The sequence below is a fragment of the Pagrus major genome, chromosome 21, assembly GCF_040436345.1.
Source record: "Pagrus major chromosome 21, Pma_NU_1.0".
Taxonomy (NCBI): domain Eukaryota; kingdom Metazoa; phylum Chordata; class Actinopteri; order Spariformes; family Sparidae; genus Pagrus; species Pagrus major.
In genome coordinates this window covers 20,584,766-20,601,131 of record NC_133235.1, presented here as the reverse complement: position 1 = coordinate 20,601,131, position 16,366 = coordinate 20,584,766, and the positions used below count along the sequence as shown (strand labels likewise).

Sequence of the window (16,366 nt, the reverse complement as noted above, 5' to 3'; positions counted from 1 at the left end):
GAGGAGAATGAGGAGGAGTTACAGGAGGTGGAGGGAAAAATGAGGACAGACAGGTTTTTGAAACAGCCCTCGAAGAACTCAGGTAACTCCTCACAGCAAGACAGAGACGTGGCAGAGTTAGTTGCTCAGACAGACACCCAGGAGCAACGCATTCGAAGCTCGACGTTGCACTCGGCCCACTCTAAGGGGTTCGTCTTTGGGGAACATGGCACCGTCGCCGGACACAGCTCTCTGCCCCGGGCTGTGCTGCGAAGGCCACGTCAGGATGAAGCTCGGTTGGGTAGGAGAACACTGAGCATGTATGGCGATTTTGTCAAGCAGCAAGGAGATTCTCAACCTGATCAAGACAGACGGCTGCGGAGGCCCCGGAGTGTGTGCATGCTGGCAGGCCCAGTTCCAGTCCTGTCGGAGTCCCGGACCCAGCACCCTGTCAAGAGTGCGGTCATTTTTGAAAATGACCAGCAGTACAGGAACAGGAAGGCTGAGTTGAGGGCTGTCGATGGCCTCAATTCTGTCTTGGCTCAGCGGCCTTTGGTCCCTGCAGAGGTGACCCCCAGGGTCCGCCAGAGGAGCTCGAAGCCCAGGCCTGTCAGTATGACAGTACTGGAGCTGAGAAAGAGGGGCTCTGATGATGAGATAGACAGCCAGAGGAGCTGCAGCCACACAGGCGGCGATGGAGGAGGCTTTCTCAAAGGGGGCTTCCGTTGGAGGCTTTTTGGTAAAGATAAGAGCAAGGAGAGTGATAAAGATTCAAAATCTCCTCCCAAAAGCAAATCTGACGCTCCAAAAAGTACACTCAGCTCCCTAAGACGGAGCTTCAGTATGAGAATCAGGAGGACTCGGCCCCGGGACAAAGTTAGTATAGGTTCAGAAACGGAGTCAAAGGAGCGCTCACGGACTATAAGTACATCTGAAGAGACAACGATGCCTCCGAGGCCTTTCTCGTACCTCACAGGAAGAATGCTTCCAACTTCCAGTGAGGAGATTGAGGATGGGGGTATGCAGTACATTGAGTACCACAGCAAGGGGAAGGTCAAGGTAATGGAGGTACCCCTCTGTCCAACAAAACTGTCTTCCAAACCAGTTCAGGAAGAACTAAGCATTTGGCAGCTCATAGCAAACCGCTTCAGGAGGAAAGAGCAGCCATGCAGTGGCAAATGTGAAAGCCAGCTGTCCCAGAGCACAGACACTGGCCAGTATCCCCTGGACGGGAATAATAAGTCACAGCCAGTCTCCATAGTGACTCCGGTAGGCATTGACTCCCACAAAGGTCAAGGTAAGACCTGCAAGATTGCTGAATTTATTTCTACGCTAAGTTCCCTCCATTTATAGCCCCCCCCCCCCCTTCTCTGCACAGAAAGCCGCAGTTCAAGAGAAACATGGAAGTGCACTTTTTTTAGAAGGACAGGCAAATGAAAAACACATGGGGAGTTGTGAGTTTGGACGGCGTTCAAAAAAGTCTGGTTTCACAGAGTCCTTTTGGAATTTCTATTTTGGGTGCTTCATTTCTTCAGTGTTTTTCATATGTGAACCGCCTTTTTGTATGTACTCACTCAGCAATTAATTGGCCTTACAAGTATCAGTGAATTAATAGGTAAGTAGAGTAAATTTAAATCACCACTGACTGATAGGAACACATTATATTGGCTTGTTTCACAGTGGTGTCACTGTGGCATAACGCAGTCTCAGTAGTGCTGTGTGTTGGCCTCACAGAGACGCAGCTTAAAGCAGTAGCATTAAAGCAGTTAGTGGCTGTAATGGGGATGCATTTGGCAGCCTAGCAGGGCTAAATTAAGAGGGCTTACATGCTGTAATGATGAGGAGAAGGGAAGACGACTTAAGCACTGTGTTTAAAGGTTAACTGTGACACTGGAGTGCGTTTGTCCAGTTGCCTGGTAGAGCAAGCGGAGAGAAGCAAATATTTGCAACTATCTGAATTAATAGCTGTGATTTGCTACATTTTGTGTGCCAAGCTCCAATTTCACACCGTCACATGAAGACCTAATTAGTCGTCTGTGACAAGTTAATGCCCTCTGCGAATGTCAGGTCACACATATACCTCTATTCTTTAGCAAAGCAGACTTTTCATTCGTATGCTCTTATGCTTTGACACTCGCATTGGGACCTGAGGTCAACCTCGTTGAGCTACCAGTTTGTTTGTATTCTCACATGACATGTTACCAAGGTAACCTATTCCTGTGGTGAAGTGTCAAGTCCATATATTCCCCTGCAGTCAGTCAGGCATCAGGAATGTAGGTGTGCCGATCAGCCTGAGTAAAGCTAGCTGTTCAATGTTCTGGGTGGGACTCAGCGCCTGTTGCTACCTGCCTAAGTGTTTGCTCCTAAATTAAATCCAGAAAGCTGAAGCTCCGCCCCTGAACTAAACACACACACATGTGCTGACAGTCGGTTCGAGTGTTTCCTGTTGATGACTTTAAAATCCTGTGTTAGGTTTGGGGGGAGGGTGATACAGGGTGAGGGGTCTGAGGTGTGTCCCCACCCCCACCTGTGGATGAACAAAGCCACTCTGTCGTGCCTGTGGAGGCATGAGTGATCAGTGAACCATGTGCTGAGATGGGGGCTCTCTGGGGGTCTTTGTGTTGGAGGATGGGTGGCTGGGCATGAGGCCTAGGTGGTCAGCAATGCACATATCTAGTGATGGTTGAAATATTGGGAATGTGACTGCAGATGGAACTCTGTAATAAATCTCGGCAGAAGGTGTCAGCGGGATCCAGTCGACAGAAAAGATCTCACTGATGCGTATTTATTCTGGCTTGTCTTGACTTGCCATTACACATTGAAAGTTTGAAGAAAATCCCCCATGTGTGATCCTTTATCTTGAATCTGACATCAAATTTATTCATGAGGATGGATTCCCCTTTGCGTCTTGCTATGTCTCATCTGATACCATTTCCTGTGAATTCCTGCCAACAATATTTCCTTTATCTCCGTTATCTTGCTGTTTGAATTAGTCTGCCTGCTTCAAAATCTGCAGATTGAAAATTAATTTAAAAGATGCATTTTGTTTATTCCATTCATACTAGCAGAGGTGGGTGAGCCTCACTCCCAGCAGGTAATTATGTTCAAGACAAATAGTCACTTTCATGGAAATTGGGACAAACCGTAACCGTGTCATAATGCCCTCTCACTGCGGCAGGAGAAATGGGGAGACAACAAGATATCATGAATAATCACTGAGTGATAGAGTTGGACCATGAGCAGCAGAGGAGAGGGAAATCTGTTAATAACTGAATATAACTCATATTTGAGCATCTGCCACTGCTAATCTTAGCAAGAGTACATCTTGTTCTTAAGGACTGTGGTTCTGCAGTTCTGTAACTTTTCACCAGCAAGTCTACAAACTGTTGAAGAGCTGAAACTAATCATTACTTTCACTTTTGATAAATCTGCTAAGTATTATTACCAGAGCCGGCCAATACTGGATTTTTGGGGCTGATACCAATAATAGGGAGTAAAAGTTCCGATACCAATATATTTTCAGATTTACAGACCTTTTTGCAATGATTACTCAAATGTAATTATCTAATACTTGTGACAGAGGAAGGATGTGTAACCAGGAGCATCTCTCCGCATTTTTCTAATCTCGAAACAAAAAGTTTTCATATCGCCACATATCATATATATATATATATATATATATATATATATAGGCAGATGCCTATATATCTGGAATAGGCCAATATTGGCTGATAACATTGGCCAGCCGATATATCAATCAGGCTCTAATTTCTACCATTAATTGTTGAATTGATTAATTGTTTAGTCTATGAAATGTCAAAAAATTGTGAAAAATACTCATCACAATTTCCTAGATATCTTCAAATTGCTTCTTTTGTCCAACTAGCAGTCAAAAACCCCCCAAACTCTTCAATTACTATAATAAATGACAAAGAAAGACATAGATAACTAATATTTATAAAGCTGGAACCAGCAAATGTTTGACATTTGTGCTTGAAAAATGACTGAAACGATTAAAAAGTAGTTTTGCAATGCATTTTCGACTTCGATCAATTAATCATTGCAACTCTGAAGTGTTTGTTCAAAGTTTGAGGAAGGCTCTGGCAGTATTTCTCTTCAAATCATGGTTTGTTTGTTCACTTGCGCTGAAAAAGAAAAGGGATAAGCCAAATCGGACACATTTCCGCCTCTTAACTCTTCAAATTGAGCCAATCAACGCGGGCTCTGCACCCCAAGACCTCTCAAAACCTAATTTGCAAATCTTATGTTAGATGAGAATCCTATTTGAACCAGGATGTCCAATTTACTTTCAGGGAAGTGATCAATGCAGGTCTGCAGACAACGCAAGGCTTTAAGAGCTTTAAGTAGGGCAGGCCACCCAGACCACATTAGGTTGGCATGGCATAAAGATTTTTACCTTGTTCTCTGCTGATTGTGTTTGTCACTTACTCCTTTGATAGGAATACGAGCTTGTTGTTTGGGAGCTCGGGAAAGGCAGAGATAAGAGCTCTGACTGGGTTGTTCTCTGTGTAAGTGGCTCTAGAGAGCAGCGCACAAAAACAGGATGATACGGGACTATTTTGTCAAGACGGGCATGATAAAAGAAGTCAGAAACGGAATGTCGGTCGGTCATGAGGTCGGCAAATAAGGGAAGTAGAAATACTAATTGCTAGCTAAATTCCCACTCTGTAATTTATGATGGTGGGAAAGCATGGTTGGAAAGTCCGTCAGGGCTAGAGTGGAAATTTAGACCTCAAGGTTGTCCTCTCTCTCGTACCAAAAACCACTTCAGATTCACTGCACGTAGAGAACGCTCGCATGTATGCACACGCACACAACCTCCAACAACCATATGCAGACGCTTTTTTGCTCTCATTGCGTTTTCTATTCTCATGAAATGGAATAAGTGGAAGGGGGGGGGGGGGCGATTGTGCTTCACTACCCTCTGACTGAATGGTCATTTTTATCTGAGTAGACATGAGCAGTGAAGTGAAAAACCTAACAAACAAGCTGGCAATGCAGTTTTCCCCTTGCAGAGACAAAGACACTGGTGTCCTCTCTCCGGGCATCACAAGTGCCAGGGCTTTCTGTTTCCATAGGCATTCTGGGACACGGTAATGTGGGGATGCTCATTTTTAAAGAATGACGTAAGGCGGAGCACATGGATCCAATTAGGGCTTTTTTTAAAGCAGGATACCACACTGGTTGTACTGTACATGCTCCAAGGATGGCAAAAGTCAGGCATCTTCTCTATGTTACAATTTGTTATGGGTGTGTCCGTGAGAAGAAATGTATGAGAAGTTTTCCTGAAAAAAAAAAGATTTTAGTTTGATCATTTTGAGAAATACACAAAAAAGATTTTCGCTTGATTGCGGTGAGAAATTCACACAAATTTGCGTAAATGCTCCTTGAAAGCATAAGTGGTGCCTAGTTTGATTATGTGGACTGTGTGAAGAAATGAATGTGAAGAAAACAAAGCATTTTTTCCCGCTTTTCTTTTAAAATCACTCCGTAGTTTTTGCTTATTTTTCTATTCATCGTGATGAAGGGCTCGTGTTATTGTTCGGCTACTGCATCGTCAAGCGGTTAAGACGGGAACTTTTCAATGTGTTTTTCTTAATTGGTAGTTGTGACTGCTACCTGTTATCACCCTCCAATTATGAAAAAAAATATATATTAATATATATATATATATAATGATATAAAGAAAAATCTTCTTATAAGCTAAGAAGATTGCATCTGACAATAATAGGTCTGGACAAAATGACAGGAAATCCTAGCAAATGAGGCAACAACCTTATCTGATCATCTTTCCAGAGAGCCGTGACCCGCGATCAGTTTCCTGCGCTGTAAAACTGAATCAGATGGGTGTCTTCTTCTTCGCTCGTGTTCTGACATGTTGAACCCACACTGAGAGGACTTAACATGAGGCGTGCTGTTTAAAGACTACTCAGTGCCACACAATGCTCGATGAAAGGCCCTTCTGTTCGGGATGCACTTTTCTCCTCTCCCACAACAAGTGAGACAGCCCGAGCAGCACGAGGCTCTTTGTAAATGGAGGTCAGAAATAACATTTTAAGCTGAGGTTTTTATTTTTTTTTTTTTAACTCTAATTGTAGTAGAGTTTTTGGCTCGGGTCTGCTCAGCTATGAGTCATGTGCTCTTTTAGCTGAAATTTTGAAGAGAAAATAGAAATGTGTCTTATAGTGACAGGTTACGTTAATGTTTCTGCTGTCATTCTTATTAGAATCGCCTTGGGCACAAAGGGAAACCACCGTTGCTGGAATAAACAGTCTTACACTAATGATGACTCCCTGTTTTAATTGTTATCTTGTAGACATGTGGAGGGGCTCACCTGGTATTACGCACCTTGCCGTCTAGAGACGAGGAGTCTACGCTCCTGTATTAGAGATGGTATCTGCTTCTTGGGGGGCTCAGATGGTGAGACAGCCATGATCCAAAACAGGAAGGTGGTCTTTGTTCTAATAGCTGTTATGACACATTGCAGTGTACTCCATCTCTGTGGGAAACAGGCACAGCTTGTGGAGTTGTCATTTGTGTTTTTAGTTCAGAGAGTTTCTGTTGTTCTTCAGAGTGCTCTTTCCCAATGTGCGATTATCCAGTCAAAGTCTCCAAATGTCTCTGGAAAGCCAAACAAGTTGAATCAAGCCTGATAATGGCTGTCTTTTTTAAAATGGATTACGTTAATGTCAGCGGAGATTTCACTGTGTTGAAACCTTATATTGAAATGGCCTGTGCAGGTCTGTCTTACCTCACTTCCTTCTTGGCAGTTATGTGATTGTTAATACATCAGCAAAATTGGATATATGCAAATTAGTCAGGGTGAGAGAGGAGTCTTTACTCACAGGTTGTTTATTTGAATGCGTTTTACGTTTGCAACCAACAATTAGTTTCCTTCCTGATCGATCGAGCACAAACTTTTTTGAGTAATTGATTGATAAAATGTCTGAAAATGCCAAAATATGTCCCTCAAAATGTCCCACAACCTAAACTGGCTTATTGAAATTGCTTTTGTTCAAACAACTGTCAATAACCCAAAGATGTTTAATTTACAGCCACAGATAAAAAAGAAAATTAAAAAAAAGTAAATTATAGCCCTTTTGCTTCCCCAAAAAGAATTGCATCTAATTGAATTGATTGACTAAATTATTTGTTTTCTGAATCCTAATTGGGAATTAAGTGCGATGACAAACATGTAAAGACCAATTGCTTCACCCTGAGGGTGTAACGTAAATAAAGGTCAAAGTCTCTCTTTATGAACAGCTATATCTGTCTGACCATTTGACCTTTTAGCGTCAGTAAACTTATAGTATAGCATAGCGTATAGCATGACTCTGCAAGTCCAGGTCGATAAACGATTGACACAATCCCACTGGTTTACTGAGGAGTGTTTGTGTGCAGGATATTAAAGGTAAAATGACACTGAACTTTTAAAATTGATCCCTCTGCACGTCAAACCCTTCTAAATACCTGAGCAGACTGTAGATAGCGTGTCATATCTGTTTGACAGCTGAGTTATTCATCATATAACTTGTTGCACACACTGCAGATAGTCTGTAGACTGTAGCTGTAAAGTCATTTTGGAAACTACCATCAATTCAGTGCTGTCACAATGATGGAATTCCCCATGTGGTGATTCACAGCGCAGTATGCTGTATTAAGGCCTTTTTTGTTTTGGTTTTACTTAATTCATGATAAATGAAGTAATTTGATGCAGCAACACTAAGTGTACATATATCTGTGGACCAGAATGGTTGTATTAGCTTCACTGCTAGCCTACTAACATTTACAGGCTACAACTTTATGGTCAGAGCAAGCTAGCTACCGGGTGCTAATCAGTTGCACGACATTTCCAAGCAAATTAATTCCTGTATTTGACCATTTCCCTTCCACACCTAGCTATATCATTACATTCAGGGCATGTCTTTCAAAAAGCTAACATACAGCAGCGCCACACACAAACGTGCAGGAACAGGGTTTCCGAATAACAACAAAGCTAAGTAGCTAGCTAACCAGCTGAGCTAGCACTGCGGTATAAACAGGATCCAACCTACTGCTCTCGTTATATAGTTAGCCAAAACACAGCTTCTCTTGACTGTCCCAGCATTTGTCCAGCATCACCCCAGACTGAAAGTAGCCACATTAACTGCACAACATGCGAACGCCAAGTTCAACTAACCCTAACCTATTAAATAAACAGTAAATCAGCATGAAACCTTGGGTTGGGTAACAGCGAGCCGCACTGCAAAAACTCAAAAGTCTTACCGAGTATATTTGTCTATTTTCCAGTCAAAAATAATTGATTACACTAAGACAGGATCACCTAGAGAGTAACATTTCAGTGAGGTAAATGTTTTTTAGGTGGAATTTTATCTGGACTTTTTGTTCCAATGCAGTACTGATCCATACTTCAACTGTTACCAGCCCCTCGTTTCGCTTATTGAATTTTTGAAGGACTGATTTATTCAATAGGTGTAAGGCAAAAGGGGCCATGGCCAGAAAAAAAAAGACAAAAAACCTGTCTCATTCCCTGTGGCTGTCTTGTCAATAGAGCAGTATTTAAACATCGCGGATGCTGTATCACTTGTAGCTGGAGTCTAATGGGACACAAACAGATGGATTACCTCTCAGTGCTGCTTGACTTAATTTCTTTCTTTGTCTTTTTCTTTTCAGACTCTTTCGTCAACAGCCAGGAATGGACATTGAGTCGGTCGGTGCCAGAGCTGAAAGTGGTGAGCAACTTCTAATATTTCCAACAGTCCCTCTGTTGATCCGCTTTCATGTTACTGATAGATTTAACTGTCTGTGGGAAAGCATGTCCCGTCCATGTAACGCTGGTGTTGCATTTCAAAATGAGAGGGAACGGCTGAGATATTGGCCGGACATTTCCCTGGCACATAGTGGGTGATTTTTAATGAGATGCGTTGGCATGGGGACTCAGGGCGGCTTGCAGCAGGACGCGAGATGAGTGACAGTTCTAGGCTAGACTAGTGACACATCCTGGGTCTGATCCCATCCGCCAGTGAAGCACACACACTGCCAAATGCACAGCTAACATCCTCACATGATTTAATGCCTTCGACACATAAAGACGAAGCAGCCTTGAAAAGCGGCACTCCACCGTTCTGACAGTTGATACAATACTTCCGTGTTAGGTGAATTCATTGTTGTGGCACCTCGCAAAGAAAGGGAAACTTCAATGGTTTGAAAAAGGGAGAATTCACAGGGAGCTCAAAGACAAACTTGGCTTCAAACACTCACAGACACGTCTGTTTCCTTTTTATGTTTCTGAGGTGTTAATTGGCAGCTTCAGCACAGGGGTTTGTTAAACGGACCTTGGACAGAGTGAATTAAAAAATGTCTCAAAATATCTATCATTCCTTTCAAAAGTGTTCAAAGAGTGGCTGTTCGGCGACGAGGTCATGCTAATAAGAGGGTGGTCTCGCAGGATTTTTAACAAGATAGCCAAATCAGTTTCTTCTTTCTCATGCTACGATAATAATAACAGGCACCGGGGTCAAAACGCTTCCAGCAGATCCGTTGAAATGGTGATCGGGTGCGAGAAAACATCTTCCGCAACAGTGAGCTGTACCCCGGTATTGTAGTTTCGTGGTGGCACTAAACTGTGCTCACATTTTATTGCCATCTTTTGATCCTCAAAACGTGCGCTCTTTCTAATATTCCCAGATCAAATCCAAACATCTACAAAGACGAGTAAAAGTGCTGTAATAGTGCTGATGGAGCGTTTTGGTTTCATGGAGGCTAATATACCAGCAGGTCACAAAGCCGAACCGCTAAAACAGCAGGAACGGCGGTTCAGTGGTTCATTCAAAGTCGATTGTTGTTGACTCATAGCTTTCACCACACACAACCTACAACTTTCTCAAACTTGAAGCTTATTCATAGTTTACTTTGCTGGGGTACCTCACGGTGCATATATATATATATATATATGTATGTATGTACATATATATATATATATATATATATATATATATATATATATATATATATATATATATATATATATATATGCGCTTCAATTATAGGGGGGGGATGCTGGGAAAGGCCTTAAACAGAGCTTTTTCTCTTGCGCCGCAAACGTCCCTATAATTAGAACCATACCTGACTCCAACACCCACTAATGATCTAAAGAAGAAGAGGGCGATGGTGGGTAGAGGAGGAGGAGGAGGAGGAGGAGGAGGAGAAGGAGGAGATGAGGCATGTTGCAGCCTTTGTTCTTCCCAGACATGCTGGCATCATCAGCCCACCCTCCGCCATGCATCACCCTGAAGGCACTGTAGTCAGGTCTGGTCTAGACACCAGGGAGAGGAAGCGGGGTGGGAGACTGCAACCAAAGTCAATGTATGTTGTGAGGACTTTCCTCATAATATTTCAGCTGTACACAGCCACCAAATACTGTTTCTCACGGTTTTGTACGTTTACTACAAACCGTATGAACTTTACATTAGCTTTGCTGTTGGATTTCTACCATCCTGGCAGCAGTTTGTTTAATTTCCTGACAAATCATGGAATTAAAATCTACCCATAGAGAAGCAATCCGTCATAGTAAAAGTGTGTCAGCTGCGTTGTAATTTAAGCCCAACTAATACTGCAGTTTTTGAGGCAGATACTAATGTAATACCACATTTCTAAAACAGTGAACTTTTCCAACCTTTCCACCGCAGGGACAAAGGTCTAAATTAAGTTCCAGGAACATTATTTTACCCATGGATACATTTATAATAGAGCCATGTACTGAACGCAAAGATGGTGCCAAAGATACCTCGAGTGGCCACTGGGCAAAATTAGAAGCAAGACTGAGCAGTGGGTCCAAATATCCAGGTCTAAATAATACATTCATGATTTTACCCCCCCAATAAATTCCTTGCTTTGTGACTGTTTTGGGGGTAACTTTTGAGATGGGGCTTGCACTGAACTGCTCTGATTGTTTTTATTTTAGCCACCATTTTTAAGAATCTGCAGCCACAAACCAGTTTGTGCTTTGACACATCGACATCGAGAAAGCATAAGACAAATCGATGAAAGACAGTCGTTGTATAGCCGAGCGCAAAAATGGCACATAAAAACAGTTGTTGTCGCTGGGCTTAAGATCCCAGTACAAACACAGACAACATCTGGCTGAAGGAACCTTTAAATTACTCGAAAGGTATTTCGTGGGACTAAAAGTTTCTCGAGGTTAATATTGATTAAATACTTTACACACACAACATAAAACACTTAGCTTATCCCTTTAATTTTGTTATGAAAGAGCTGTGTCCAGGATATATACTAAGAAAGACATTTTATAGTTAATAAATGAACCAGTCTGACTGTTACTTATATTCTTATATATGTATTAATATGATTAAAGTTGTGATTGATTAATATAAACCATTATGTCATTGTCAACATTAGATATATCCGTTGGGCTTTAATGGGAATTCTGTTGCGAGCTGGGACTGTTTGGAAAACCTTTCCTGGGTGATGCATTCAAGGAAACTCGTACAACTAAGATTTAAAACCTTTTGAATAACAGAAATGCCAAATTTCTGTTATTCTTTTAACACTGTCCATGGGAAAATGATTCATTTCTGATTGTACTACTCTGGAAGAAGTGTTTTGTTGTTGGCTGTGTTTAGTACATAATGGGCTTAAACCTCCAACATCACCTTTATGATTGAGCGTAAAGGTTCATTATTGACCTTTTGAAACAGCAGCTTGACAAAAAAAGGTCCCCTAACCTTTTCCTCTTTGTAGCTTTCAACCACACGTCATGGCCTTATTCAGTGAACGAGTGCACTGAGCAAGGTTAAAAGCTTCAGACACACAAAGTCCAAGAACGTTGTGCTGAGAATGTTTCGTCAGGTCACCATCACGGCCCTTTAAGTCTACATATGCTTGTAGTTTGTACCTGTCATGTTGCGCCTGTCAGTAATAATGACAGTTTTTTGCTCTCGACCTTGCAGGGCATTGTGGGAAATCTGTCCAGTGGGAAGTCAGCCTTGGTCCACCGGTACTTGACAGGCACATATGTGCAGGAGGAGTCTCCTGAAGGTAAGAGTCTGCTGGTGATTATAAAACACGTCAGATACTCCGAGGAAATCACCATGATTTCAGATTAATGCAGCATGTTTACTCTGGCTCTTATGACCTAAGATCATTCTGCTAATTGGCCTGACAAACTGTCATATAAAATACATGGCCGCCGAGGAGTAAAAGCCTTTTACTGTGACGTGTCAGCCTCACAAATTAAGATGTGATGTGGATGAATGAAATTACACAGGAACCTGCTGGCTGCTAAATTAGTTTTGTTTGTTTTTCCACAAGAATAAAGTCAAGCATGTTGACACTGATTGCTAAACTGTACAGAAGGATAACCATGTTAGGACTTTTACGTGGAGCCTGGTGCTGAATGTCCTTGTGAGAGTATTTTTCTAATTAGTTTGTATTCAAATGCTGTGATTATATCGAGCTTCTAGATGCCAAAATTGGCAATTGGCTGTGTTTACATTATGAATTTCTGTTTTACACCTCCACTAAAACTGGGGAGATGATCTATAAGAAGGAGCGTGACATTTCCAGTAAATTAGGGTTGTGAAGATGACTCATTGTTAAAACTTGGAGGTAAAACCGATGCCCATCATTTCTCTGGGATTGCAAATAAAAGTTATCACCACAGTCATAAACGGTTTCCTTCCAGGGTGTCCTGATGGACTGCAAGCTTGTACATGCAAGGTTTGTCTGCCAAACAGCAAACAGCTTCTTTTTTTTTTTTATGAAAAAAAGCTACCAAATTGTCAGTTCAGTTCAGTTAGTTATTTATAACCTTTTTAAAGATTGAAATCTCACTGTAGCCGCTAAGCTAAAAGCGTTGCCGTCTGAATAGGGTGCACAAGCTCTCCCACACGTTGAGGGTGTACATAACCTCTTAAAATCAATTTAGGCCCTCCAGGGACTTGGATTACTCCGGACGAGCTGTATGGAGCCATTTTATCTGATCTTTTGGTTGTTTTCTCACATTAAAAAAAACAAGTCCCAATCTACTTCAGTTGTTTAGGAGAGTGCTGCAGCACCTTTTCTGCTGTGAAGCACCAGAAATATTCTGTGGACTACAAAACTTCATCATCCACATGAGGCCGAGTAGATAATGGCTGAATTTTAATTTTGGGGTGAACTTATCCTTTAAGATGGTCTTTAACAGGAAGGAGAAGGGGCACCGCGTCATTTTTTCCACTCTCTCACATTTTAAAATCAGATATTCGTCAATTTATCGGCAAAATCATAATGAGAATGCCCCTTTGTGGCCTGAAAGGTAAGCCCTCCTCTCAGAGACCCACAAAAGATGTTGGAAAACCCAGAGTTAACTGATGATCTTTGAGGGGTTTGCAGTGTTTTCATTTTAGTGTAATTATAGTGAGGATGAGACATGAAGCGCATAATTAGTTTCTGGCATTTCGCTGCACCATGGGAGAAAAATCCTCATAGCTTAATTAGTCCTTGAGAAATGAATGGAGGAAATGCCGGAGAAAAACGATACGAGCATTGTTGCCGTAATCAAGAAAACATGTCGGCTCAGATGTTGCGCGTTTGTCCCTTTTTTAAATTCCTGTGTTACAACATACCTGTCTCATGATTAGCAGCTGCTCGTCCTCTCTCTCTCTCTCTCTCTCTCTCTCTCTCGTTTTTTTCATGCACTTTAATACTGGCTTCACTCCAGTTCGGGTATTTACATTGCAGAAGCGTTGCCCAGCAGAGGAAGGTTCAGCGATGGCTGTTTCTTCAGTGTTTTGTTCCTGGGCTTTTGCTATGATATCTGAAAAAAGGTACTGGGGTGTGTTGCTATGGCAACACCGGATGGAGCTCCGTTGGATTGTGGCTCTGTGTCAAGGTCTAAGCCTCCGTGTAAGCAGAGTATGCTTACTGCGTGTTAACCATGCCTACCCAACTTACCGTCTCTCTGTAGGCTGTCTGCAGGCTTCACTGTCGCTCTCTCTTTACGGAAGGCCGAGCAACGCGTTCACATAAGTCGTAATTGCTTTTCAGCGTGATGAAGAGAAGTACGGTAGTCTTCCTCATTTGCTTCACAGCACAGGCTTTTTTTATTTTCTGTGGAGGCATTGTGTTGCTTCAGCTGTAAATAAAGACAACAGCGTCCTGGATGATTATGTAACCGAAATGTTAACTTCAAATTCCATCACCGGAGCCGTATGCTTTCATTACAGATGCTGAGAGAGACTTTCCATAGTCTGCTCTGGGCGTGTGATATGATAAATCTCTGGTTTTCTGTGTCGTTCAGATCCCGTCTCTCTCTGTGTAACGAGATCCTCCTCATCTTTTCTCCCTTTTTAAACAGGATTCAGAGACACAGAGAACCATAGTTTCTCAGTCCTTTGTCTAAATCTCCAAAGCTCTGTGACTTTAGTTTGAGAAAAAAAAAAAAGAGCTGGCTGGTGGTACGTGAATCTCTCTTTCTTTCTTTCTCTCTCTGTGTTACACAACCAGCAGCATCCAGCAGGGACTGAGAGCCTGTGCAAAAAGGCTGGGAGAATCCCCTATTTGCCAAGCGGGCTAAAGTGGACTTAACAGGGTGGAAGTGTGGCTCAAGTGGATATGTATTGCTTGCTGAGACAGGAATACTGTCTGCCTATTAGACATTGCAGGCCATGGCTACTGTATGGCCCTTACAGCGTTTCTGTGATGTGAGATGTGTAGTTCTCGATGCGCTGATCTCTGACATACTATTATCTAATCATATAAGCATCTTAGCTAACATGTCTGCTTATGAAACTCAGTGTAAGTGTAACAGGAGTAGTTTTATTCTGCGTGCACATCAGCTGTCTCCAGCATCACTTTTTGGATGCATCTCATGATCATTCCAGTTTGTGCATTATTCAATTTTGTCAAATTGCTTTCAGCGGATTTTCGTATTCATGAGCCGCTGTTTTCACTCCCAGGGACGTCTCTAGCCTCGCAACTTTCTCATTTGAATGTTTTTAATCTCCACAGGATCGCAAAGCATTCAAATGATATGCAAAATCTAATTTACGGTGAAGTTCTCCCATTGGTCTCTTCTTTATCTGCAGCCAGCGTCGCTAGCAGCAAGGAATGTGCATTTGTATTAAGAAAGAAATGAAGAAAATGGGAGAGAAACTCAAGGCTACACGGGGACTAAGTGTTAGCTCACTACTATCCTGTGGACATGGTGCGACCCGAGGCACACCAGCTCAGAATAAAGATGAGGTTTTTTATCTCCCATCGCTTCCTTTCCTCCCTTTTTAGTCTCTCTGCTATGATTATTCTCCTTGTCTTATCGTCTCACTGCAAAGTCTGATGAGTTATGCCGTAAGTGCTGCGAAAACCAATCTCCGATCACGCTGAAGCTCATGTGGCGAAGTGATGGAGGCTGAACGTGCAGTCTGATAATGTGCGTCAGGGCCTTTCCAGGACTTGTGGCGGTGCAGTGATAGTGACACTGAACTGGTTCCCTCAGCAGCTGTGCATTAGACACGCTAAATGGCAATTTCTCGCCCACATAATTGGCTCCAGAGGGACCTGGTTTCCTGTCGGCATGTGATCCTAACAGCAACACATTTGGGAGGTCTAAATTGAGAAGTGCACTTAAACTTACACTCACTGAACTTTTATGAGCCATGTCAAGTTGTATTTTTACATTAAATTTGAGTTGTATCGTACATCCTCATTGTTAATACAATCAATGAGTGTGAAATGTGTCTGCAGTCTTTTTCCCCTCGGTAAACCCCAAGCGGTCCATTACTCTACACCAGCACTTGATCAGACTTAACATGTTTTATTAGAATGACCTTGAAACAAACCCTTTGTCTCTTCCTCAGGTGGACGGTTCAAGAAAGAAATAGTGGTGGACGGACAGAGCTACCTACTCCTGATCAGAGATGAAGGAGGGCCTCCAGAACTGCAGGTGAGATTTGTTTGTTGATCCTGAAAATAAATGTCTCTTTACTCTGAAGCCGCAAGACGCGTCAGACAGAAACTGTCATGCAGACAGGAACTGTTTAGAGACAGACCATTACATCTCTGCAGGACTGTTTGGAGCGGTGTGACGGCACTCTGTGGTTGTTCTACCAAAAGCACTTAAGGGGCAGCAGCAGATCAATGAGTAAGCCCAGCCAAAATCATTCTTGTGGTCAGAGGGACAACACAGCTCCTCAGTGCTTTATTAGCATCTGAAATATGAATAACAATGGAGCTACGGTTTTTATCCAAAGTGGGCTTTAATATTCACTTTTTTACGCTTTTCCAAAGGAAGTGCTTCCTGTTAATCCAGCCTCTTACCCTCAGTTATTCTTGAACCATGTTTTACCAGAGATTGTCCCATTTACAGGAC

The 16,366-nt window shown here is 42.4% G+C and overlaps 1 protein-coding gene across 1 annotated transcript in view; it reads left to right on the top strand.

The window, feature by feature from the left end:
• Window positions 1–16,366, top strand: part of agap3 (ArfGAP with GTPase domain, ankyrin repeat and PH domain 3) — a 130,506-nt gene that overhangs the window by 50,605 nt on the left and 63,535 nt on the right. Inside the window, exons 2-4 of the mRNA XM_073491262.1 lie at window positions 8,674–8,732; window positions 11,970–12,057; window positions 15,855–15,940. Coding sequence (XP_073347363.1) covers window positions 8,674–8,732; window positions 11,970–12,057; window positions 15,855–15,940 — 233 coding nt within the window. The remainder of the gene's footprint in view (window positions 1–8,673; window positions 8,733–11,969; window positions 12,058–15,854; window positions 15,941–16,366) is intronic.